The 27,880-nt window shown below is 37.2% G+C and overlaps 3 protein-coding genes and 1 pseudogene across 3 annotated transcripts; 1 reads left to right on the forward strand and 3 right to left on the reverse strand.

The window, feature by feature from the left end:
- Positions 1-12: 12 nt before the first annotated feature.
- On the reverse strand, positions 13-1,661 carry LOC145908046 (vesicle transport protein GOT1B-like). Its single transcript, XM_082995217.1, has 5 exons — positions 1,533-1,661; positions 1,375-1,466; positions 1,030-1,208; positions 645-726; positions 13-551 (listed from the first exon to the last, which is right to left on the reverse strand). Exons 1-5 carry the CDS (start codon positions 1,555-1,557, stop codon positions 513-515), a joined length of 417 nt encoding a protein of 138 aa, XP_082851343.1. The 5' UTR covers positions 1,558-1,661; the 3' UTR covers positions 13-512.
- A 14-nt stretch (positions 1,662-1,675) lies between these two features.
- LOC145908045 (WD repeat-containing protein 74-like) lies at positions 1,676-3,177 on the reverse strand. Its single transcript, XM_082995216.1, has one exon. It carries the CDS (start codon positions 2,981-2,983, stop codon positions 1,811-1,813), a length of 1,173 nt encoding a protein of 390 aa, XP_082851342.1. The 5' UTR covers positions 2,984-3,177; the 3' UTR covers positions 1,676-1,810.
- A 2,368-nt stretch (positions 3,178-5,545) lies between these two features.
- LOC145909306 (tyrosine-protein kinase HTK16-like) lies at positions 5,546-21,764 on the forward strand. The gene is made up of 18 exons (XM_082996699.1): positions 5,546-5,619; positions 6,316-6,509; positions 6,956-7,027; positions 7,798-7,970; positions 9,947-10,126; positions 11,151-11,277; positions 11,754-11,929; positions 12,260-12,398; positions 13,060-13,197; positions 13,740-13,864; positions 14,814-14,904; positions 15,812-15,982; positions 16,502-16,648; positions 16,804-16,934; positions 17,487-17,633; positions 18,494-18,620; positions 18,934-19,016; positions 19,083-21,764. The coding sequence occupies exons 2-18, from the start codon at positions 6,390-6,392 to the stop codon at positions 19,210-19,212; spliced, it is 2,277 nt and encodes a 758-aa protein (XP_082852825.1). The 5' UTR covers positions 5,546-5,619; positions 6,316-6,389; the 3' UTR covers positions 19,213-21,764.
- A 1,789-nt stretch (positions 21,765-23,553) lies between these two features.
- Positions 23,554-24,519, reverse strand: LOC145909333 (intelectin-1 pseudogene; annotated as a pseudogene).
- Positions 24,520-27,880: the final 3,361 nt, after the last annotated feature.

Raw genomic sequence — 27,880 nt, forward strand, 5'->3', positions numbered from 1 at the left:
AACTTTGGCATCCAACTTCATCCAGCTTATTATTTAGTCCTGACTGATGATAACTTTGTCACGCTGCCTATAGTACTAAAAACTACAGTATGTCGATACTATCAACAGGAACAAGTTGTCTTAAGACTGACCTCAGGACAGGCCGATTTTGTGACATAAATACAAGAAGTTTGGTACAGAGCTTTTTCAAAATGCAAGAGAAATGGGTACCACAGGGTAAAGGCAACAATATCCATGTCAACAGCGGTATGAGGTGAAACTGAATTATCACCTGTGTGTGTACAAAAAAACACAATATTGCACGATGTGTTATTATAAGTAATTGTTCCCATTTGTTGTGGTAATCAAACCATGTTCCTTAAAAATTAAATACACCAGTCCATAAAACGGCGCCGCACTCCGTAAAATCCAGGCCAGATAACTAAAATACTGACAAGCACCAAGAAACAGCCAGGCAACTCAAGCAAAAGGGCATATTTGGCTCGTCAACGAAAACAACATAATTCCTAACTCTAAACCATAGGGTGTTGCCCCTCAAGCTTCTCAGCAAACTGTAAAAAACAAACAAGGATTAGACTTTAACCTGCACTGTGACCCGCATGTGAGTTTACAGACTTGGAGTGTTTGTCTCACGACCCTAATACCTTGTTAATAACTGGAATATTGAACAAACTTCCGATGATTGGAATTCGTCTCAGAAAGTTGATAATCACAGGAAAGAAGCCACTAAAACAGTAATAATATTAATTGTAATTAAACAACAAAATATAAATAAATAAAAAGTGCATATAACCCTCGAACACTCAAACAGAGCTAATAAAACTGTATATATATTATGAGTTCTCAAGTAACTTGACACAAAACACCTTGAACACAAGTAACAATTTTCCTGAGAAAATTTCAAGGTTTAAAACAGGAGTACTAGTTTTCTAAATCCCAAATAAAATTGCCATGGTATGATTGGTCTGGTCACCATATGTTTCTGCTCTACTTGTTGCCAACTAGTTATATATATATATATATACATACCTAAATAAAAGGAAAAAACCATAGGCTTCAACAAGCATGCCAATCAATGGGTAGCCAAGCAGAACAATGAAAATCCCAGTAAAGAAAAATCCACTTGACTTCGCTTTATGTTTTTGGAAGAAAAAATTAAATGTTCGCTGCAGACCGATGATAAAGGAGAGTCCACTGATGAACAACAACTATATAGAGAATAGTGTATCAACATTTTGTATTTAGCTATATTACTTTTTATGAATTTCTTACCAATGGAGGCCTGGCCTGTTTACACATAATTATCAGAAATTTTGATAAAATAAGATTGCAAATTTATGTGTATATATAGTATTTTTTAGTGTATTTACTAACATTTCCAAACGCTAATAAAACTCTGTCAAAAAGCAAGATCATTCCAAGAAAAAGGAAAAATGCTCCAAATCCTGTCAACCCAATTCCAATTTCTAAGAAAATAAAGAAGTGTGTAATGTTCCTGTTTTAAAAAAAACACAGTATAGCGATTGACTTACTTTGGCTATCTGTAACAGATAACATCTTGAAGTTGGAATGTGTCTGCTCACAAGAATGTCAAAGTTTCTTTGCAGAATGGATATTCAAAAATTCAAATAAAATACAAACATAAACTACCTGCCTGCAAAAAGTTTTGGAATGAGATATTCTGTGCCAATCACTAAATGTTAGCGAAAAAATGACAGTTTTGTTTAGGTTTATCCATACATTATTCATGACAGAAGATTAACACTTTCACAACAAAACAACCATTCCAAATTAATTTTGACAGAGTCGATCAATCACGCTTGTGGCGCTTTTTCTTAGCAAATCCTTTTGCATTACTGTTGTCATTAACATCAGTCCCACTGTCACACGAAGAGTCTTCAGAGTCTGAATTATCATCAGAAATCTGATCCATCTTTTCCCAAAAGTCCTCACCATCAGCATCATTGTCCTCAATTCTTCGTTTCTTTGCCAAGTCGCCTTCTGAAGTGTCCACATTATTTTCAGCTACTAAAATACAGTTAAGTCTTGATTTTAAGTAAACTTTGTTCACTGGTTTGGGCTGGTCATCTCTATGGACTCGCAGATAACGATCAAGACCGCAACTAAAAATGTACGGCTGTTCTTTATGGCATGCAATATCGCGAATGCTACCAGCAAACCCTTTGAAACATCTTAGCACCTGCTTCATTTTTCTCAAATCAAATGAAGCCATTTCTCCTCTGGTGTTACCAACCACCACTTGATTATCATTCCGCTGCAACAATGCAGACGCAGTGAGAGGATATTCAGAGTACTCTGCCTCTATAACGGGCCTACGCTGCCCACTCTTACAGTCGTATATTCTCACATGATGCGTTCCAGTGGTTGTCAAAACTTTGGATCCTCCTGGTATAAATTGAATGCTTGTCACCCATACAGGTACACGATGCTGGAGCCAATTCGGTGGGACATTTTTTGCCCTGAATACTGGTTGGGCAGTGGATTCAAGGTCCCACACTTTCAGAAGGTTTTCTTTTCCGCCCGCTGCTATTTGGTTACTTGTAGCATCATAAACCATAGAAGTTACATTGTCCCCAGCTGGAAATTCATTCTTCACAGTATCATTGCACCATAGTTTAACATTACCAATGGAAGTGCATGTTAAAAATGAGTTATCTACACAATGCAATGAGACAAGCTTCTCCTTGGTACTATTAAAATCAGGAATGCTCTGTGAGTTTGCAAAGTTTCCCGTTTCCATGTCAAAGCATTGTACCATACCATTTCTGTGTCCAGTGTATAACATGTCTTTTTTGACACTGTTCCAACACATTGCAGAAACTTCATAGTTTTTGCCATATTTGTCTTGTTCAAAGTGGTTGGTCGCTACTTTCTTTTGCAGATCCACAGATTTTAAAAGACCGGTTTCAGCCCCAAGCCAGACATTTGCCGACTTAGAGATATTATTGTCTTTGACAGACATTGGTCTAACTTTAGCAACAGTATAAATGTCTTAATTTGATTGGCTGTGCTTACATTCAAAAGAAAAATACAGCGTTCATGTTACAAAGACAAGCATCACGAAAAACACCAATAAGCCTAATGATATATTAACTTACTTACATCCTTACATGCAGCAAAAACAGTGTATTTTAGCTGAAGATGCACAAAACACATCGCAATGTACGTTATTCGCTGTACTTCGCCTTCCTGTTCACCAGCAACAACTGCAGCTCCCAACGACGACCGAACCAAATTGAGGCTGAGTGAGTCGTCTTGACTGCGAAAACATCCAATGTGTTTCTTGTGACGTAGGTCTTATTACAACGGACAATTCAACCTTATTTCTACGAAAAAGCAATGCATAAATTCTACATAACGTCAGTCCTCACATGAAAAAATGCAGACATAAGAAATAAATCAATATAAAATAAATAGTAGAGTATCATAAAAGGGTCCATAATAGTTGTATTAGTATCGGCATATTATAATAAAACAGGCCTGTAACAACTGGGAATGGGTATTTTTGGGTAATCGACCGATTCCGAATATTGACGGCGAAATATGCACGAATATTCAATTATACGAAAGAAACAAGTGGCCAACTTAGATCATAAATAACGACATTAGATTATAATTGTTTCACTGTATCGAAAGTACAAACGGTGTGTGTTTTATTTTTTGCAATCATAACTTATGTGAAATTTATAATGTCTATAAATATTCGGATTCGGTCCAGAATCCACCGAATATTGGCTGCAAGCATTCGGATACGACCGAATCTTTTCTGTGTTGGTACATCGCCATTATTGATATTCCTTTGCAACCCGCAGCAAGAGACTCCATAATATTCTGCTATAGACGCTAGGATATTTTACGAGTCCTTGGAAAAGTTTTTGAATGAACGCATCTGTGTTAGAAAGAATTGTCTTTTCTGTTGAGCTGTAAAACTGTAACTGAAAAAGCGAACTTTTATGGCGGTTTTACCTTATTCCCCTCATAGCCAATGTTGGGTGTCGTTGGGTGTTTAAACACATATCCTCAGTAGTGTTAGCAATGTAGATTCGCTAAAACTGTGGACATGGTCCATGACAATGCATATTAATAACCTTCACGAAAACAAAATGCGTAGCCTAAATGTTAAATATTCGCAATCTTTTTACATGTTTCTAAATCTCGTTCCAATCTCTGCATTGTGTAAATTTTTTTTTTGTTAAACAAATTTGTGTCTGATAAAAAATAATAGTCGACGCGTCGTATTGGTCGCATGGTAAAAAAAATGGCGTATAAAGCTAAAAAAACGATTTTCAAAAATAATGAAATTAGGCGCCATTTTTTGTTTGTACGACATGACGCAACCATATGAAGAGAACGTGCTTTCATGGAGGCTTATTATAACCGTACTAATTGTGGTAGGCGAGGCCTTTATTTTACTTATACAACATGGCCTTATACCTACAACATGCCTTTTATTTTGTAGGCATCCATAACAGAGTTATGAAAACATGTGTGACTCAATCATGACCAGTTTGATAGTATTATTCAGTATGACAAAATAGCCAATTTATTGCGGATCTAACCATTACATCAGTCACGATGCCTAATGCACGCCCTCGTGCAATTGTAGCTTGTAAATAAAATCATTTTTATTGTTTAGGAATCATTCCTACGCACACAGACAACAAACATAGAAAGTAACAACTGTATATGCTGGTGAAGGGTCGCCATGGGCGACGAGCCGACATCATGTTGGCAGCAGATCCCGACACCGATGGTCTTGGAGCGAAGTTCGGTCTGAGACCAAAAGAGATCTGGGACCGAACACCGTGATCTGGGAGATCACATTGGATCTGTCGGACCGAAAATGATGATCTGTTTGTTTGTGGAAAGAGTTGCAAATATATAGGGATACATCAAAGACGAAGCAGATTGGTGCGATTACGCGACAAAGAAGACTTAGAAGAAGTAGCGCAAGTTGAAAGACGTAAAGCAAGGGAGATAACCAGCGATGGCGTCACAAAGTCTGGATGTAAATGTAAAAGTGTGGAAAGCGGTTTAAAAAAAATCAAGTTTAAACAAAATATGGAGAATGACAAGCCGAATTCCCTACACTGGAGACTGCGTTGATAAAACCATGGTTATCTAGTCAGGTGCTCATGTGAAAGTGATTTCCTTTTAGAGAATCACCGTCTGCCGCAGGATCACAGCCAGCAATTTTCTTGAAAGATTTGGTAACACAAAGTAAAGTGTACGCTTTCAGCTCACAAAAATAAATAATTGTGCCTGCATGATCCTCTATCGAATGTGACCATGTGGTACCGTTTAGCTGCATTTGAATGTCGACAAAATAACTACTTATGCACTGTTACCGCAAAGTTAATCCCTATCGTGCGTGGTATCGTTGCGTTGAAAAATAGGTATTTGCTTGGAAATTTCACTTTTTTAATGCTATTCCACTTTTTGAAGCATTGTCTTTAAACAGAAAGAGGATAGAAATGTTGTGAACCTTTATGAAATGTATATTTGCATTGCCTTCTCTTTACCAACAGAAGTAGCCAACTTCCCGGAAATTTAACCTTAATGCCCCGGATTAAGGTAGCAGTTAACCGAAGTGCACAGGTGGGTTTCTTGTTTTGTTGTATAGCCTATGTTGTATTTTTATATAAAACTAGGCTTTTTCATTATAGAAGTTGCGTAATTGTATGTTATTTCAACTTTATTTTGGTATTAGGAACATTGTCGTATTTTTTTAAGTCACTGTATGAGTTTAGACTTCGGTAGTAATCGTTTGCCTCTATCATTTTGTAATTGTTTTCTGCTAGAGTCGGAATCCAGAAATATGAATTTATTTTCTGAATACTTGATGCTATTAACTTTACCTGTCTTTTGTGCAACGTAACTAGCTGTTGTTGTCAGTATGGTGCTTCGTGCTTATCAGAATCCTGGTATAATTTTTATAAGCTACTCCTGTCCTGTACTCCATATATATTATTAATTTAAATTCAGATAAGCAGCTGTTCAACAAATGGTTCAGCGGTTTTCAAAATTTTTAAATGAGTTTGACTGCAACGCTATGCAAGATAAAGGCCACATGAAAAATGTGAATTATTTTAATATTAAGTAAGCTCTAAGCTACAGACTATGCCATGCACACTATTTCAACCTATCAGGTCTCATCAGTGCAGTTGGTGATGAGCTTGGTCTTGGTAGGTCAGCCTCTGTCTGCACTTTACTGATTATTTAACTTATTTGCTTATGTAAATGTTGTTTTGTGTTTTTTTAAAGAGTCCTTATTCACATATACATTGTCTTTAGGCATCCAGTTCTGTTGCTATGCTAGTGGATCTGTGGTGTCTAGGAAACCCGGTGTAAACCTCAATCTTCTAATCATGAGCAAAGCCCTTGGTGGGCGAACCATTACTGCCCGTCTGAAAAGCGGAGAGAATCTTAATGAAATAATCAAACATTATGAAAACTACAATGCCAAGCTAAGAGCACATATTCCAGAGGTGAATAAAATGTTTTACTTTTGTTTGTATGTCGTTCTTCTTATGTTAAAAAACAGTGTTTGAAGCCTAGAATGATTTTTATAACTTGATTTGTGTCTATTATTATGTAAAAATAACTCCTTGTAAATTCTCAAATGTGATGAAAATCTTTTTTCAAACTCTCTTGTTTTTGTAGTATAATTATGTAAAAATTAAGTTAAGCATCTGCATTTGAAAAGTGGTTGCATCTTTTAATTTAAATAAAAATTTCTCTCTTAATATAGATAGGATGGTATTGGTGTGTTTACAGACAGGTCCTCAAATTATATCGCACAAAACACATATATTTTAGTTCATACATTTGCAGAAGGACTGCATTTTTTATTGCTAACCCTTTCAAGGCAATACAGTGCATCATGCACATGTGCAAAAGCAAAGTTTGTGAACTAACACTACTGTTTTGTTAGGACCAGTGGTTTCACCAGCGGTTAACACGAGGAAATGCTGTTCACAACCTAAAAAAAGCTGGATCAACCCAGGTTTGCTTTTAATCCTTTGAAGAAATGTAACTTACACCAGTTGTTTTTTTGCAGTTATATAACATGTAGAATTATATATTTTAAAGGTTTAATTTGTCCATCAGTCCTCACTGTAAAAAATATTTATGATGCCAAGTCCATGACCAAGTTATAAATAGTAATTTGTAATGATTACAGGCATATTTGAAATATCTGTTAATGTAACAGATTTTCCTGATAGTTTCTTTCCAGAAAAGTTTGTGTTTAAAGTTATTTATGCTAAATAACCTACTTTGTCATAGGTATTGCTTTGCAAACTGTACGTTGCAGTGATGCAGTAAATGTTAGCAAAGCACAAGTCAACCATGCTTGTGTTGACAGAACAATTTGATTCTTGACTTGCCTGCGCCTGTATCGCGCTTTGACTATTTTTACCCAGCCCATCTTTTTATTTGGATTGCTTTATAAGGCGTACACTGTATTTGCCACTTCCAAATAGGGTGGCACAAGCTCTGTTCTATTTCAAGACCCAAACTAGTTTATAGCTTCACAAACCTAAATGCATTGCGGCAATAAAACTAGTGTCAAACCATAAATAGGATTGTATTGTTATATTGACCCTAATAGTTACATTTTAACACATAATTATATCGATATGGTGTGCAATCAACTGCCTGCCAGGGGCCTTTGGTTTTTAAATTGGTCTAATTTTTTATTCGGGTGTTATAAAACTCTTTTGTACCAAATAGGATATGAGTGGTTCTATTTTAATTTGCTATAATTTTGTACAGGGCCTCTTTCTGGTACGAGAGAGTGTCAACATAAAAGACAGCTTTGTTCTTTCACTCATACACAAAGGAGACACCCAGCACTTCCAGATTACCACTTCCCCACACTCTGGGTGTTTTAGCATCGACAATGGACCTCCCTTTGTGGGTCTCGATCAACTTGTCAACTTTTATAGGTATGTAATAGCGACTTTTGTGGCTCACAAATTGAAACATAAAGATCTACTATTTTCTTTGGTTCGGATTGGGTATAAATGTATTGTAAACTGTTGGGAATTATTATTGTCCATTTCTCTACAACAACGCTGCTATGAGTGCCATATTTTATATGATGAAATCACATCGGTTGTGCGAGATACATATAATACATACAGGATATATTTACAGCTTTGTTTTGTTAATCTGATCAATGCTAGTCAACCAAACCAAGCAGACAGTGCAGTATTTCATCCATAACTTGTACTTCCTTGGCTCAAGGAAGCAGTCTTAGTTTCCTGTTTTGTATTTATTTCCATTGGCCAATGGTTGGTTTAAAAGTTTTTTATTCATGCAGCGAAAAAGTAAACACCCTTTTCAGCAAATATGTTCAGCACATTACCTTAGGCTTCCTTATTTAAAGTCATCAACCTTTTACACACCTATAGGTTAAAAATTCTCTTAATAACAAAAAGGAACACATCTTTAGAATGTTTGAGTATTATTTTGCAGTGGTTTAATCATAATTCAGCTTTTGTTTTCAATTACTCCGACAGTGGTTATTGCCTGTGTATTGACTTTATTGTGCTGAAAATCTGCAAGATATTTATGTGTGGTTTTAGCTGCATGGTAAAAGTAATGAAATAAAGGCATACATAAATGTTTAATTGTGAAAAAAACCTCCTAACTATAATTTCTAAATCAAGGAATTTTAACATCCTATCAAGCTGCAAAATTTGCATTCAACCTACATATTGTTAAAATTCAAATATTAATGACTCACTATATACTGATGTATTTATACATAAAGTTATGCAGTTCAATTAGGTTTTTTTCATCGACACCAACAGAGCCAATGGCGGATCTAGGGGGGGTGTCAGAACACCCCCCCCCCCCCCCCCCCCCCTTAGCATTTTGGCACATTGTTTTGTGGGGTGTGAAAGTCCGATTAATTTCCCGCTACGGAGGAACGAATACTACGGTCAAGTGTTCGTCTCCGCTGTTTCTTTGTTTCTCAGTCGCGCGCGCTGCATTCACGCGGCGACGACTCTTATGAAACAATCTTTGTTGTGCCGTTGGTCAATAACCCGTTAACAATACTGTTTTCGAATGCGCGACCTTGTAAGTTTATTCATTTCTGCTACAATTTCTACACAGAAGCCGCACTCTGTATGAGTTGTAATTGTTTGACAAAATTGCACCAAAATAAATGTAGCTAAACGAGTATTTTGTATTTCGTCTGTTTTTTTTTTTATATATTTCGCAAATTATCTACTGCTAAAACATCGATGTGTATTTGGTGGTGCAAGACCACGTCCTAGACCATTACAGATTTGTTTTTAGAGCGGAGGGGGGCGGAATTCTTTTGGGAATTCCCCAATTTTCCGCTGTAAACTGAGGTTAATTGTGATCGAGCATTGCAAAATACGAACGCCAGTGTTGGCGCGCATCGTCTCATAAACGGTGTCTTCCTGGTTTACGCAATTGCGTAACACTGTGGAACACTCGATGCGAGTTTTTGCGGTAGTGCTTGCGCCGTAGTTTCATCACCACGACTTTGAAAGAAAGGTTTAAATATAGGTGTTATCTAAAAGGAATTAAATGTGGGCATACGTTATCAAGAAAACATACAAATAAAAACTATGTTGCATGTGGTAGACTTATATTCCTCTTTGCACATTTGCGAGCGCTAACAGTTGTTTTCAACATGCGTAATATTGGCAACGTGTTCAACAACTAAACTGGTTTCCACCGAGATTTAGACAAAAAATTACAGCATGATAAATGTCCGAAAAAAAATTTTAATCGCATCTAATGGCTTCATTAATTAGGTACCGAAACCGAACACCCCCCTCATATTTTTTCTAGATCTGCCACTGAACAGAGCTATGTAAATGTAAAAAATAATTTACAAAAATTTGACCAATATGAGCAAAACATCAGAGACTTTTTGCAGGTCTGGCTCGAATGGTTTACCCACTGAGCTCACTCGTGCTTGTCCTGGCTATCCGGTGCCTGCATTTCTGCAGCAATATGGTGAAGACACAATCATTCATCAGGCAGTGGATGAAGCAGTCGACACATCTGTTTTTCGACAGATTCTTAACCATCCCAGTTGTCCCCACGTAAATACAAGGTGTGTATAATTCAAATTATCTGTTTGTTTACTATTTGTAGCTAAACAATGTGTAAAATTGCTGCAGCATGTGTTTTTTATCTGTAGCAACTCTGTAAAAATGTTAGCTCCAAATTGTTGTCTTTAACCTAATGAAACCGATTTAGTCATGTATTTAACATTTGTTCACACTTGTTATATCATCTAATACTTCAAAAAAACTTGTGTTTTGAAGTGGTTAATATAAAGTTGTATGTACACTGGCCATTGTTTAGCAAACTGAAAAATTGCAAGAGCAAACTTGTGGTGTTGCTTCCTGGTTTACTTGTTGTCAATTAATTAGGTCATTAATCACAGAAACACGTACTTTCAAGACCTTTGCAGTGGCGTTGCATTTCTCTGTGAATGCATTTGGCTGAAACATGGTTTTGCCCGATCGTCCTTCGATAATAAAAATGTCACATATGTGCAATTGGATATAGGCACACACTTCCACCCCATTCCACGTTTGAGTGTGACAGTAAATATTTGAGCTGTCAACAAATGAAACTGTGTGCTGTAGTAAAAGTCTACCAAGTTACAGTGCTTTCACTTTCTCCCGAAAGTGGTGTCTACCTCCGAGGTGTAAAAAGGTACGATTGGCCAGTCACTGAGCACATAAAGTGACAATTACAAATTGCTGCACCAGACATACCACATAGACAGCCATGTTGCAATGTCTGGCCATTTTAGAGCCTTTGTCACTGTGTTTGGCGATAGGCTGTCATCATAGGTGACTAATGTGGCCCGTTACAATTCTGTGGATGACATCATAGTATGTGGGAGACCATAGCTTGTTGTAATAAACGTTCAGTAAGGATTAAAATTTTAGCAAATTAAATTTTTACAATATATAAAAAATCAAAAGTTATTACTGCATGTAAAATGCCATTTTCAATTCAAATAAAAATAAAACCTTTTCAAACAAGTCAAATTTTTTTCAATCCAAACTTTGTTATTTTGTTTAAATGAGATTTGTAACTTTTGTATTAATCTTTCTATGTAGAAACTTGTGTGGGAGAACGGCACTTCACGAAGCTGCTGCACGAGGCCTCAACGACTTGGTACTTGAACTAAACAAATGCAACGCCGATGTGAAAACAAGAGATGCCGATGGAAATTCTCCTCTCCATGTATGTCGACAAACTTATTAACAGAATAACTGTTTAATGATTAAATGTTTTCGCTTCCCACAAGTGGTTTATTAAAATGGATTTTACACATCGTAAGCTTAAATAAAAAAAATTAGTCACTTAATAAGTAAGTATTTTTTATAAACCTTTTTTACAAAACTGCAAATTTAGATAGTAAAATTTTATTTGCATAAGTGGCATTTGCATGTAAACTTGCAATATGTGTGCTAAAAAGTGGCTAGAAACTTTTTGGTAATTTTTTTTTCTTGTATCTATATGTGAAAGTGAAGGATTTACTGCAGGAACATTAAAATGAATTCGTCAATGAAGCAGCATGTTCCAAATCAATGGCCATCTATATTAAAAGCCTTTTCATTGAGATTAATTCGATAATCATTATTAGCATTCAGTTGCAACAACACAACTCCCATCCTAGTCTGATACAACTTCGATAAAAACTATTGGTTCTGTTGCAGTTGGCTTGTCGTGGTAACAACAATACCACTTGCAAAATCCTGGTGAAGCATTGCTTTGCAAAGCCACAAGATCGATGTTGTGGAACTGGTTGGGTTCCACTCCACGAAGCAGCCTATGGTGGCTTCCACCTGTGTATTGATATGCTGCTAAGCCATGGTGCTGCCTGTTATCCAAGGTTAGAGTGGTTTTGGAGTATATTTACCTGTCTTAATATCATGTTGTACTCTCTTCGATTTGTTTTTTGTTACACATTGTTTATTGATCATTATTTCATTGGCAATATGTCACACAAATATGTAACATTCATCGATTATTTAAGTGTATTGTTGAAGTGTACCAGAAAATATGAAATCTGTCATGCTGTCAGACATTACAAATACACTTAAACCTGAAAATTCAGTTTAATTGTGTCAACAACAATTGATTGAAAGAGTTTAAAGGTTGATAATAATTTGTCCAAAAAACAATAAATTTACTTTTCACATAAAGAAATATTTTTTTCTAGATGTGTGAATGGTGAAACTCCTCTAGACTTGGCACGAAAGCGACACCACACTTCAGCTATTCAGAAATTAGAACGTTACCAACCTCCAAATCCACGATATAACTCCGCCAATTGGCTGCATAAAGCTGTTGATAGACATGTAAGTGCTGCGAGTCAATTTGCATGTTAGTGTCTCAGGTTTTGTACGTACATGATTTGTTGTTTTGAAATGTGAGACCTCCTGCAGTTGATGTTGTGGGTCAATGTTTTTAAATTCTTTTTGGTGGTTGTATGACTTGAAGTTGCACATAAATTACACTATATTTGCCACTGTGAACTAGCTATTTTGAATTTTTTCACCTGTTTTCAAGGCTTATAATATTTGTTTTTAAAACAATATGTCATATTCAAAGCCTTTTAAATTTATGGTTGCATTTTATGTAGGTAGGTAGTGTGCAGTACTGCAGAATAATCAGTGTGTTTGTTTTTATAAACCGCATTGGTGCGATTGGTATGGTTTTGTGGTGATAATGTCTAAGACTTGAAGCTTTGATTGTTCTCAAAGTGTACCTGTATGAGAATGGCAACTTTACAAAACATTTTAATATACAAAATACTACAACCTAAAACTGTGTATTGCAACATAATAACAAATGCACTGTATCGGTTTATAGTATTTATATGTAAATTAAAAAACACGATCATCTGATCTGTTAAATATTCAGAAAAATGTATATTGGCTGACCAGACATCATCTTCATGTGATACATAAAATCTGTATGTTGGACAATCGCAATTTTTCCTTGTGCATTGTTATGCAGAAAGCTGTTGAGTTATTGGAGTATGCAGGGCTGGGCAATGGATGTTTTCTTGTACGAATGAGTAAGAGGCATCCTGGTCAACATGTGCTTACCATGTCATTTGACAAAACAGTATTCAACTATGAAATTAAGAACAAGGTAAAGTGTCTGCCAATAAATTTATATTTTTGAAAAGCTTGTCAAGATACAAGCGCCATTGTTTGCCTATTTCCTGGTCTGTATTAAAGAAAATATTTTCCTGTGTATAATACCACATACAAATTTATAGACATAATAATACCTACAAAATTGGTTCCAGCTGTATTCAATATAGACCTTATATACTTCAAAAAAGAGTGATTATCCTGAAAATTAGTATCAACATTAATGTGCTCATATCAATAGCAAGAAATTAGCATTGGCATTCATTCTAATATGTTTGTGGTGTTTTATAATATTGCACTAATTAGGAGTTTAGGATTATGCAAAACCACATTTACATGTATGTACTCAATGAATGCACATGCTTTCGAAGACAGTTCAAGCATTTGAAGTGCAAAAAATTTAATCATGTTCAGTATCAAGTGCAGCTAACCGCCCTAGCCTATTTTAAGAAAGCAACATTTCACAGATTACTGAAAATTTGCCTCAGGCAAACACATGCAGAAGTGCATAACAAAAAATTCTATTTAATTTTGCAGAATAGTTGGTTTTACATTGACGATGGCCCTCTCTTCATAACGTTGGAATACTTGATTGATTATTACTGTCGATGTTCTGATGGCCTTCCTGCTGAACTTACAGCTCCTGTATCACCATCTGCAAGGTTAATTACACTTTTACATTCATTTGCATGATTAAAATATTGCGAAAAACTTATCACGTACACGTTGCGTACGCTGAGTAAGGGTGTTAAGTAAAACATGTGGATTTTAGTTATTTTGATAAAACATTATTAAATTCTCACAAGTTTTCACCAGAATGAAATACATCAGATACTGATACTTTCACACACATCACTTGGAAACTATTTCGTCAAATTTAATTTTTATTGAAAAAATTAATTCAAATTGGGTGATTTTCATATGAAATCACTCAATCTATTTACCCTTGGTTAAAACGGTGTTTCTCTATACCATAAGTTCCCAACCGTTTTTTAACCAATTTAGGCAAACTTTGAAGACAAAATTTACCCCCATGTTTTTTTAATTTTGCAAAATTGTTTAGAAATATATAAAAAACATAAAAAATAATGTAAAAAATATCTATTGTTTTGTCATAACATAAACTTTCAAAAACTACATTGAGTACAGTGAAAAGATTGCTTGCCTTCAAAATTTACCTCCAGTTGGGAACTGTTGCTCAGTACTCGTTTGGGTCTGTGGACCCCCTGACCATTAACAAACTCTGTGAATGTCTAATCACCAATCAAAATTTTAAGGACATTATTTTGGTGATGTCCCTACACTAGACCCTTGAGGGTTTTTTGAGAAACCTGATTTAGAATATAGAGACTGGCCCGTACTGTTGAAAACATTGACATGTTTTCAAATGTTTCGGCAAGAGCATGTGTCATATGTCATCATCAGTTGAAAATGACGCGGTTGGTCTAACTCCAGGATTATAATGGAGATGACCTGACTGACATCACAAATCATAGATACGGCTCGCAGCGTTGGTGGTTATCATGTATCATTGTGTATGGGCAATTGTCGGTATTCTCAAAGAGTAAATATGTAAATAGTGTTCCTGGTTTATTATGTTGTATTCTGTAGGATGGATTCCCGTCCAGTGCCTGATCCAAGGCCAAAGAGAAATGAAAGACCTCCAGCCCCTGTTCCTGCTCCTATTCTACCAAACCACAAGGTATCACATGTAAAGCATTTATTTTCCATTTGTATGTACTCTGATATGGCCATAAATATTTAACAGCTTGATGTAATTTTGTTGTCAAATGTGGAAGTAACCTTTGACTTATTCTTGTACGGAGTTTAAATTTTAATGATCTTGCTCTTATACCTGCTGAATACTGCCCTTCTGGCAAACTTTATTTGAGACGTTTTTCAACGTTTTGACTGTTATGCAGCAGCCTTCACTTCACTTCCTAAAGAAGGCTGCTGCATAATACCCAGAACGTTGAGAAACATCTAAAATAAAGTTTGCCGGAAAGGCAGTATTCAGAAATAAAATATGCCTGTCAGTAACAATTTATTGCTGTTTTATGTTTGCTCGGCTTGTACATTGGGCTTATCTACCTTACACTTGTATGAGAATCTTATTGAGTATAAAGGAACAAACTCTACACTGCTGTTGCAAACAAGAAAAACTATGTGAAAGAACTTGGAATTGTGCCATTAGAGCCCCATTTTACATGAGTATTATCCCGGACAGCAAAAAATCAACAAACACTTTTGTTATTCTCACAGCCATGCTTATCAACCATTTCTTATTGTTAACACATATTTTTTGCAAGATTGGTTCCTAAATTATTTCAGAATCTAGCCCTCTGGTTGGCATTGTATTCTATCAGCGACACCAATGTTCTATTTTGATTTTAAGTCAATGTTATGAAATTAACAGAAGTTTCAAATTGCAGTCAGCTGATTTATCAGCAATCAAACTGAGGATGCCCGTCCAGACGAAATCGATTTCATGATTACTAATAAATCAGCTGACTGCAATTTGAAACTTCTGTTAGTTTCATAACATTGATTTTTTGCAGGATATTTTCATGAAACCAAAACACCCATGATTCCTACTCTCTATTTTGCAGGTGAACAAAATGAACGCGGCCCAGCAGAGTTACATGGCTGGCCTGATGCCGACCCCTGCCCGACAGCTGGAGGACATCGACCCGGCAAGCATAGCCCTGGGCCGGGAATTGGGCCAAGGCGAATTTGGTTCTGTGCTGATGGGAGTTTGGAGCAACCCTGGAGGAAAGAAGGTGCCGTTGTTTGTAGTGATACAAATTGCTGTAACAAATTATTTTTTTTTTTTAATTGTGTTTTTGTGTCACTGGATTAAAACACATAGAAATGAACATAAAAATGCAAGTTGTTTAATACTATGAAGTTATTTAACTGTTATTTAACCCTTAAATAAGCCAGTGATGTAACTGAAACTTAGTTAAACTCGAGGTTAGAAAACCATTTTGTAATTGTAACTGGTGCTTCAAGTCATGCAATTATAAAGTTACAAATAACTTCCAGCTCGACTTGCTGCGATCCTACAGCAAACTGATTTTCGGCGAGGAGATAACCTCATAAAAATGCTGGGCACCTGATTCGATAACCCTTTTGGTTTCATCGCTGCCCAAGCCATTTTTATTTACATATTTTGTTCATGTGTGTTCAAGTTCTTTGTATATTGAGTTACTTTTTCTATATTATATTGTGTTGCTATGCTAAGCACTGCAACTAGTAGTCTTGACAATTGTTTACTTGTCTCTTAACCACTTCTGTAGGTTCCAGTGGCTTTAAAAACTCTTCACGGCGAACACATTAACACTGGTGAAGCCGAATTCCAGCGAGAAGCTGAAGTCATGATGGGATTGGACCACCCTTGCATCGTGAAGCTCTACGGCATTTGTAGAGGGGAAACCATGATGATGGTATGTTGGTATTGCTTGGACTTTTTTGACGGCTATTTTTGTGTGACACCATCTGCAAATATTTTAATTGATGATAAAAAAGCTGTTTTTTAACATAATATTTTTCCACATAGGTACACATACTCTCCACTGACACCCAATGTTTCTTAATCCAGGTTCAGGAATTGGTTGCCATGGGATCCGCATTGGATTATATCCTCGACTACCCGACGGCTGTCGGCCAATCAGATTTCAAGCTCTGGGGAGCCCAGATCGCCAGTGGCATGAACTACCTCGAATCAAAAGGGTGAGAATTTCCAACCTTAAGCAATTTGTGCCCAGTGGATTTTGCCTTTACTTCATGGCTTACCGGATTTCCTTGATGCATTAGAAATGCCCCAAGCATTTTGGTTTGAATGCAAGTTGGTATTTCTGCAAGTAAAAATATATATAGGGTTGCACTAGGTGTATAGTGTATATTTTCGGTACAGGTTTTAGATTCTGGATTCGTACCAACAACCCATTGTTCCAATTTCTCTCTGGTCAAATCCTTGTATTGTGTCTTTACCAACCAAATACTGTAAGGCTAATGAAAATCATTCGGGTTGTATAAGGCTCATTGCTGGGTTTTCAAGCACTGTTAAAACTATTCCAAACATGCTGTAATATTGTGTTAAAAGTGCTCAAAGCAATTTTTTAACCTTTTCTGCATTTGGCCAGAATTCATCATATTATCGTAGTCTCACTTAGTTTTGATTGGTGTTCAAACTGACTCCCTGGCTCACAAAACTGCACCATTGGCTGAGAAACACTGGCTAAAGATTATTCAATTAGACAAACATACATATTTCTTCCACAGATTCGTCCACCGCGATTTGGCGCTACGTAATATTCTTCTATCGACAAAAGTCCTCGTGAAGATTTCCGACTTTGGTCTGAGCAGAGCTGTTGGAGCCGGAAGCAATTATTACAAGGCGTCTGCCGGGGGCCGATGGCCCGTTAAATGGTAAATGCCCAAACAATGCTCTTAATTTGCTAACCGTGTGAAGCATTACATTTAAACATTAAGTCTAATCCAAAGTGAATTCATTCGCACCAAGACCAGAAACCCACAGGTCATAGGCGTTCGGAGTTCAGGGGGTCAAGGGGGCATTTGCCCCCCCTCCTGGAAAACATAAACTACTGCATAGCTATCAGAGCTGAAAATGTGAACCCGTTACTCATATGGAAAAAATTCACCCCTCCTGCATTTTTTTGCGCAGACCAGGCCCCTTAAATTTAACGACTTATAGACAGACAACTGAACCAAAAATTCTAGATTTTACCTGCCCCAGTCACATGTCATTTGGTCAGCTGAATAATGTAAACGGATAATATTTACGCAGTAATGTTTCATGCAATGGCATGATAGGCAGGATCGCCCCACTGCGCAGGTCCTTGCTTGGCGATCACAGCTAACGTATCGCGATCATTAGGTTTGCAGGCTTGGCAGCCCAGGCAATGCAGCCTAGCTGGATTATTATTTAATTTGCTTTCCAATATTTCTTGCCCTCGATGTTCTTTCTAACTTGTTGACAATATCTCTAAGTAAGATAAAATGCCTAATAAACTGTTATATTGTATAGTTTATACACGTATCCCAAACTTAAACCTTTCCGTAAGGTCTCACCAGTGCAGCTGTTAACAGTGGCACCGTGCTAGCTTTTACACTAGCGGGCACACTAATTCCCACTTTGTGGTACCTTTCGGTCAACGTCAATCCTTACATGTAGAAACAGTGCGTGTACACACCCTGTCTGCAGCTCTCCAATATTATGGCTTTTTCTGCACTTAAATCATTCCCTTCTAAGACGAATTTTTCCAAAGGTACGCACCGGAAAGCATCAACTACGGTACATTTTCGTCCAGTTCGGACGTGTGGAGTTATAGCGTTACCTTGTGGGAGATTTTCTCCAAAGGGGAACAACCTTACGGTGCAATGACCGGTGCACAAGTATGTTATTATATGTATTAAACCTATATATGCCTGGTAGTGGTTGCATATTTGTGTATGTGGGTAAAATTAAGGATGTACCAGCACAGATAAAAAATTCGGTCGGATTCGAATACCTTTATTAAATAACCGGACGAATTCGAATACTTTTATTTCAACATCCTGCCGGATTCGAATACCTTACCACAATGTTTTTTCAGTCTGGAACTTCCCCATAGAAAATTCCTTGTAATTTACCCATTCGCCCCATTCTTGTTTTATGCAAAATCATATGTTTTTATCTGTTTATTACTTCCATATTCTATAAAAACAGGTCATCCAGTTCATCGAAGATGACAAAAGGCGACTAGCACGACCCGAAGGCTGCCCAGAGAAAGTTTACTCGATCATGCTACAGTACGTGTCCTTAACCTCGATAAAAAATTTCCAATTTGCCTAAAAACGACTTCAATTTTTCCGCAGGTGTTGGGCGTACAACCCAAAGGAGCGACCGACATTCCTGCGACTACATCACAAGTTTCGCAACGATCCCGATTACTTTAACATGGAGGTGCCCGGACACCGCGACGACGCTACACCATTTGGATTGTGAGATAGACAGTTCCAACGTCTGCCAAGTCTTATTCTTTCACTTCTGTGTGTACTGTAGAAGAATACTTGCGTGGGTATACAGGTGCGCTTATGGAATTTTAGCCCGGCGCAACAAAACATTGTGCTCCCAACGCCTTGCTATCATTCCTGAAACCGTGCAGTTATACCTGTTTTGTGGGTTTATGTTAAAAGTTGCTGACGTTTTTGTGTTTTAGCTTATAATCGTTTGTCGTGATGCAAAGTAGCTGCTGCCTGTCTATTTTATGGACCATTCAAAAACACAGACACCATTCCAGCCAAGAAATATCCGATCCAGACAACTAAAACCATTAGAACAATCAGACCATAGAAATCAAGCAATAAAATCCATCAAAAATCACTGAAACACCCGCGCCTTTCGTTTTTTTGTAAAGGCACCATCTGACTTGTTTCAGTCCAAAGCAGAGCAAATTTTTGCCCCCAACTTCTCGTCAACATATATTTGCTTGCAGCTGTTTGTGCATTTTTGCTTCGTCATCTTTTCGTTGTGCTTTCCCTTTGTCGTGGCCTTCATAGTATGTAAATCAGTGCGAATCATGCTCTTAGGTTGCCATGGTCCAAATTTAGGAAGCTTTTATGTCGTCTAAGACTCAATCACACTCAAGGCTACCCGAGATCATTTTTTCACGAAAAATGTTGTGTGCGTTTTAGCCGCACGTCGTCATCACCTTGCCGTTATTAGCGCTGTAACATAACCAGTTCTTGTCATTCGAAGTTCAACTCCCAATTCGCCAACAATGGTTTCGGACGGCAAATGCGTTTCTATGACAACCAAACTACCAATGAGGGACTTTTTCTACCTACCCGTCAATTTGTCAGAACACGCAAACGCCTAAAAATCAAAGTATTTTTTTGTATAAACGACATACTATGTCCCCCTAAAGATCCTGTCGCCCCCAACCCGTCTGAATCAAATTTAATCCTGTCTCTTCAAACCAGTTTCAGTCATCCCCGAAATACTACGTCATCTCCACTGTTCCTGCACTGTATTGAATGCTTGTGTGAATATCTGGTCGCCTTATTCTGTCGCACTCAGCTTAAATCATTTTATTCGGAGTGTGTTTTAACTTAGTAACCTATACACGCCGTGTGCCTTATTATTTCCCCTTGCCAGTGCAAGACATGCAAGTTCGAATTCATGCACTTTGCGCTCGCGGCGCCAGTGTTTCAAACAGGGATGTGTCGAACCGAATCCAAATATTCGGATTCGGCCGAACACAGCAGCGTATATTGTGATATTTCGGTCCATTTGGAATATGGACACCAAAACAGAATCACCAATGAACCCTTCAGTGTACTTGAATCAAATTGAACCAACTTATTGCATTATGCCGCTACAGCGAAAGTATAAACGGTGTGTGCGATATACTAAGACCAATATGACGTCATCAGATATTCCGATTCGGTAGAACATTGGCTGCAGATTTTCGAAATGGGTTGAATTCGAACGTTTAATGTATTGGCACTTCCCTGGTTTTGATTGGCCGCAATTGACCGCATCTTGCTAAATGACGTTGTTTTATTGGCAGCATATCGGTTAACGCCACATTTGCAAGCCTCGTATAATTGTAACTGCGGATTTTCAACCAGTTGTTGTGCATGGGGCTTACTGGTCATTTTTCTCGCAATATGTCCGCTATTTTTTGTGGTCTTGAACCTTCAACTTGCAGCTTAGTATAATATATTCCAAGCTCCTGGTTGTTACTTAATTTTATTGATTTATTGCACTTTCGTAAGGTTAATAACAGTTTACCCAAGAAAATGAAACCCGTACTTTTAAAGTTTTTTTCTTTTAAAGCCGCGGTTGTAAGCAACGCTGTGTGTACAAATAACAGCTCATAATCCGACAAACTTATGACTTTTCTCGCCAATGCTCGCTCCTTTTGAATAAAAACATTCCATTTTATCCATTTACCCCCAGATTGCAATCCTGCTGCCCTTTCTGTAATTTCTATGATTCAAAGTTTCGTGTATTTCGAAAAAAATCTCTCGTTTATTTGTGTTTGATTTTCTTTAATCTACACCGAGATTCAAACCCATGTTATCCTGGGCAAGAATCCCATCTGTTCGCGCGTGATCAGAAGGACTTCTCCGCAGCGCCATTGTGTGGTATCTTACCCGTGTTTTAATCGCCACGAGAGGTCCTCGTTTTAATTTTCCAAACATTTTGCTGCTTTTCATGACAATCGCTTCGTCATAGCGCTCTGCTGATTTTCGTGACGATTATGTCAAGCAACGATGGTAAAAATGCGTTGAAAACGAAAATCGCACATTTGCCTCATTACCTTTCTGCAATAATTACATCACCATGGTAACGGAACGAATCATTGCAACAACAATTATGTTGTGGTCCATTTTACTTCTTATATCCTACAGTTTAACACAGCCTTACGTGCATTTATGCCTGTTTCAAGACGTTTGTATTATTTCTTTGCCGCTGAAGTACCGTTTTCTTCATATTTACGCTCTCTATATCTATTCAAGTACTCTCCGCCTTTTTGCCCGTAACCGTCCAACCCTTAATATATAAATATATATATATCATTGTGCTTCGCTGTTTAGTGTCAAACCAGAAATTTTGGTTGCAGCAGAAACGTTCCGTAGATCTATATCAGATGATTTCGATGTTCATGTTACCATAGAAAACGACAGTTGTATACGTGTAGAATGTTGAATGATATTTGCAAGTTTGTGGAGTCACGAAAAATTTAGTCGCTCTTAACTAGAGCAACATAGTAGAAGTTATGACGTCACGAATATCCGGATTTAACCGATTACCGGAGAGCTAGTATTCGGATACCGAATAAATTTGAACAGTCAGTTAACGAAAGAGCGATGCTTTTGTTAACTCTCACTCCACGCAAAAAATATGTCTGACACGCTTAACGGTAGCTTTCTTATCTGAATTAGAGATTTTGTTCTGTATAACAAATAATTTAAACACATCAAATCTGTTTTATTCCTCCTCATTATTTGCATCAATGCGAACCTCTGAACATTTTGGCATGAAGTTAGGAACGATGGTTGTCAATTTAAGTCGAATTTAGGTCTCTGGTTGGAGTTCGTTGCGGTAGAAATGTTAACTAATAATGCTTTAGTAAGTTTAGTTGAAAACAATTCCGTTTAACACGAGGTGATCAGGGACTCACGAAAGCCTTCACGGACTCATATGAGTATTTTATTCTCCGCTTCCAGATTCACCGTTGCAGACACCATTGCATTCAGCTTCAACCTTCGCGATCGAGTACGACAGAAAACTGCACAGTGTCCGATGGGATCTAATGTAATCCCTTAACCCATCCACTGTTTCTTAACCTTTTTTTGGATCACGAACCCCTGAAACATTCTTTTCGAAATAATTGTATTTCGTTCCATGGACCACTTAATGCATCTTCTCGGACCCCGTGAGGATTGATGGACCCCAGGTGTAAGAACCCCTGCCTTAATCGGTCCATATCCGCCGGAATGTGCCGGTTAGTGCGGGGATATATAGTAAAACCACCCTGCCGCAAGTTGGTGCAGGCTCATTAGGTGCTCCCTTCGGAACGAACTGTAAATAGGTTGGTGAAATTCCAAAATAGCGTTAAGTTGTACGATGAATTTTCGTTAAGAGGACGATATGAAATAAACATGATGGTGTATAGACTATTTGAAAACATATTCTTTGGAAAAAAATCAAGAAACGTACAGATCGAACTTCAGAAAAAGTAATTAACATTTTTTTCGCCTCATGATGTATGGTGGCAGTATAACAACATGCGAAACAACCAGATAATGTGGACTGGCTTTTGGTCAGGCGACCCAACTTGAATTGTTACAAATTAAAAAGGACAGGCGATTCGCAAGCACGAACTCTGTCGTTTATCCAAAATGAAGTGCTTAATTGTTTTCTGTAAATATATTTTTATATTTTTGTGGCACTTTGTCCGTTTTATCTGACAGGCATTAACTATCAACCGAAAAGCCTTGTTTTAAAAGAGCGGTCACTAAAAGCTAAATTCCTGGAAAATTGTATTTGGATTCCTACCTAATACCCCTATTTACCGTGTGTGCAAAAATTTATGTCGTGAATAGCAAACATTATATGACAAATATAGAACCAGGTTTTAATCATCTCTTCATTCCCAATGGTTGACATACAGAACTCAATGCCCAAGTGCCTAAAAATCCTTTCTCTTCAGCTTTTTTCGCTAATAAATGGTTTATTCTATGCCTATGACATAACAGATTATGTAGTGTTTACCAATCAAAATCTTGTAGCGTGGAAAGCATCTCGTTTGGCATTTTAAACAAACATAAAATCTTAAACATTTTTACCATCCGAAAACCCGGAAACTTGTGGAAGGATAAACCCATAAACCCGGTAAAATATGAGGAAAGTCGTCTCAATGAGGGTTTTGTCCACGCTGCGACCTAAACCCGTTCCATATCCATCGAGTATAAAGCCACCGAAATCTCCACAGTTGCTTTCTTCTCCCCAATAACTAGTACCGCCTATACATGCAACATGGTTTTCTTTCATGGATGGATCCACCTTTATCCCAGGACAAATGGCGTTAACGTGTTGCCACGATGAGACTGGACGGAACTAAAAATATCACAAAAATAGTGAAAAAAAACTGTTTTTTTAACTCTCATATACCTGTATGTAACCAGCTGTAAGGTAAGGCTGTGACCCGGTCCCAAAATGTGAAAGAACATCAGCTGCCGAACCTTCATCGAAAACTACAGGGAAACTCGGCCCATTATCTCCAGGCCAGTTAAAAACTTCGTCTTTGATCAAAAAGTGGTTTTTGTATAAACTGTACAAATTTCCACCATAGCTAATTAGAAAGTTATCGTATGTTCTGTAACGAAGATAAGAGTTTTTTCTCCAAAGAGACAAAGGAATATTGTTGGGGATTTGCCAGATCATGATGTCCTTCGCGTCATCGATTGAAAAATACGCAGAACTTTTGAAATCTCCACTTGTGGCCGATGCGACGTTACCGAAAGTTTCCAGGTTTTCCCAATTTCCATCTCCGTGTGGATGAAATTCACTGTTTCCCTGCTCGCTTGACCATTTATCGCCTACCGTACACTTGCCGTTATCATGAGCGTTGTTTTCATGAATGGAAGCAACCAGAGTCCACCCTCCACCGTTTGTTATCATGTCACAGTAAGTCTGATACTCGAGACCGTCTGTTGTGTTCAAAGTGTAAACACCACTGCGTTTTGTTGTACCAATGGCTTCTTTGCATGACGATAATCCACCTGTGCAACAGTTGAAATAAGTTTATCAAGTTTAACAAAGAGAAATTTTAATATCATTTATTTTATCATTTCATCTTCGTACTTACTTCCTGTAGCATAAAGCGCAGCCAGAATTGCACCAACTTGTAAAATAAACTGCATTTTTTTCTCCTTAACAAATTATTCTCAAACACAAAGGGCAAACTAAATTATATCTTGCATATGTTGTGCACTCAAGAAATTTGGTCTGAATTCTTGCCAATAGAAATCTCGAAATTAAACGTGACGAATTCTGGCGAGTTAACGTCGTAACCTATCCATTTTTTGGACCATGCTATGCTTTATGTACGAGTTTGAGCTGTTTTCATATTCACTTGTTTGCAGTACAAAGGAACTGTGGCAGAGGTCACTTTAAGCCGTATTATTTTTTTATACCCTAAGCTGTTGAAGTTCCACCTCCCCGGTGAGAATATAACAGTTGGTTCTGTAGGAACAGATGGGATGACGTCATCGTTACTGTATTGTTTAAACATCTGGGGCAGTTCGTACCGCAGTTTGCGATTTCCTAATAATTCAAACTGGTAATTTGGGTAATTCTGACGACCATGCAGGTAAGATTTCAAAACTCCTTATTTGTATATTGCACCAGGATTAGTACTCAAGTTATCTTGGGCACGAATTGACATACCACCCAATACGTACTTGTCGAGATTAATTCTGTACTGCATTTGGGATGGTAATCCAGATCATCCTAGGTAAGAACCCTGACCAGGATGATGTAATTTTCTGTGACACTGCAACCATAATGTAGACGACCAATGAATATAGTTGTGTCGCCATGTGAAAGTTTTGGTAAAGTTGGTGCGTTGAAACAAATGTTGGAAAGAACGGGCGATTTGCAAGTGTGGACGCTAGAGGGTTTGGACCAAATAAAGCTTTACATCATTGTGTGTATTTTTGTGCTATATATTGCCTCTTTTATCGAGTTGACTTACCAGTTTTGCAAATGTGGATGCAAAAATTATCCATGCACAAAAGCCTCAATTTGGAGTGGCAAAATAAACATTTCACGGAAAACAGTATATGTGCGAAGTCCTTTCGACAGACTTTGTTTCTCTTGCTTGTGCACGCAATGTCACCTATGGAATATACCGTGTGACAAATGGCAGCTGGTGTAACCGCAAACATGCAATGGAAAGGTTCCAGCTTATTTCTGTGGTTATTTACTTGACGGGTTTGCTCATTAATGTACAAAGTGGTTGGAAATGCGAACGTGGGGATTGTTCCACATGATGTTTTTACTTCCCATTGTCACAATCAAGCTTCAATCCTCTCAATACACTTTCAAAGGAATTAGATAAACATTTAATGGGTTTAAAACAAATTTGAAAAACTTTTAATGGGTTTAAAAAGAATTAGAAAAACTTTCAGTGGGTTTTGAAAATATTCTTTCATATGATGGTTGTAGTTAGAAAGAATAACGGTTAAAATTAAAATAAAACTTGCATTTAATATTTCATTCAAACCATGTTATTCCTATTGCCCGCCCAGATGTTTCCAATCCTTTTTTTTGACCACATCGGGATTTGAACCCCGGATATCCTGGCCACGAATCCCGATCAGGTTTTCTTCTTGGTTTATGGGTCGGGCGCTTGACCAATGCTCCCAATCACCCGCCCCAATCTTTAGATTAATAACTTTGTGACTTAATATACTGCCAAATGTGGCCGAGTTTTAATTTGTTTGCCTTGCACGAGGTGGCGCTAAAATGTTTCAACTTGCTGATAGCAAGGAGAACCCACATACCTTTCCTTATGTGTGAATCGTGTCCTGTCCTGTTGTAGAGTATTTGTGTCAAAAAAAAGAACCCACATACCAACAAGAAAACCTGATCGGGATTCGTGCCCAGGATGTCCTGAGTTCAAATCCCGGTGTGGTAAAAAAAATAAACTACAAAAAAAAAACTACAAAAATAATTGGGCGGGCAATTGGCAGCATCGGTCAAGAGCCAGACCTAAATATATACCAAGAAGAAAATCTGATCGGGATTTGTGCCCAGGATGTCCTTGTTTCAAATCCCAGTGTGTGCAATAAATTCACTGATAGGCACGAAATGATAATTTTTTTGCATAAATCTAAATATCCCCAATAAATATATAACATCACGTATTCCTACACCAGGTTCATTATATTATCGATACATCCTAGAATAAGTTTTTCTTTCAAAAAGTTTGTTTGAGGAACGAATTTGAAGCAAATTAATTGTTTATTTTCAGTTGAAATTTTCAGTTGGACGCAATACATTAAGACTTGGTTGGTGTATTACCTTCTAAATATAGCGTTTTGAAGTACAGCCTTAGACTTAATCATTCGATTTTCGCGTAATTCAAATCATAACAAAACTTGGTTAACCCTATGTCGACATTTGTAACAAATTGGTAACGTTTAGAATACATGTAACAAACATATCCTTAAAGAACGTTTTTTGAGCACTGGTCAAGGATATCTCATTCGTTACGTTTCAAAGAACGACAATTTTGCAATTGGAAACACTGTTATGGTAAACTTTTACTAATTTGAGTATTACTCAAATAATTATGCCATTGTTTATTCAGTATATGAGTCCATAACTGAAATCTAGCCAAGGGATGCAAAAACTCATTTCCGGCCAGCTTCATTACAACTGTATCAGCATTTTCTGTTGTAAGATGAAACAAGGAAACAAAATGGAAAATAGGACATCCTAAATTACAGCCATTCATGGGAGGAGTCGATTGATTGGACTTTCACATTGGGCTGAGCAGAATACAACTTCGTCGAAAATATTGGCATAACATTTTTGTATATGATTGCAGTTTTTTCCCTCTTTTCTATATGATTGCAATCACCAGATGGTTGTTTTGCTAAAGAATGCGGTGGCAGTTGGATTATAAACAATTAACTTTCCTTTTTCTATTATTTTCTTGTGGCAAATGCAAGTTTCATATATGCATTTTGAAATGTTATGCATGATTGCACATGACAAAGAAAAAAAATTAATGCAAATAAATAAACATAATAATTATCATATATAGTACCTCAAGTGTTGTATCATTTTTTGTTCGATTTTTAAGTTCATTTTACTATTTTAGAACTGCAGGAATTCAATTTTTTTTATTGAAATTTGTCCCTTCATGGACCGGTGTGACAAATTTGTCACGTTTCAAAAAAACCCTAATCCCCCTACCCAAATTAATAATTTTTCTTATGCAGGTATATTAGTCTATCATTGAATCATTACCACACAAAATTATTTTTTTTCTCTAAATTTAATAATTCTGTCCATAGAGGGTTAAACTGAAAATTGGCCTCTGTCTATACGGGATAATGACAAAAATGATATTACAATACGATAGCTT

This window comes from Ascidia mentula, chromosome 7, assembly GCF_947561715.1.
Source record: "Ascidia mentula chromosome 7, kaAscMent1.1, whole genome shotgun sequence".
Taxonomy (NCBI): Eukaryota; Metazoa; Chordata; class Ascidiacea; order Phlebobranchia; family Ascidiidae; genus Ascidia; species Ascidia mentula.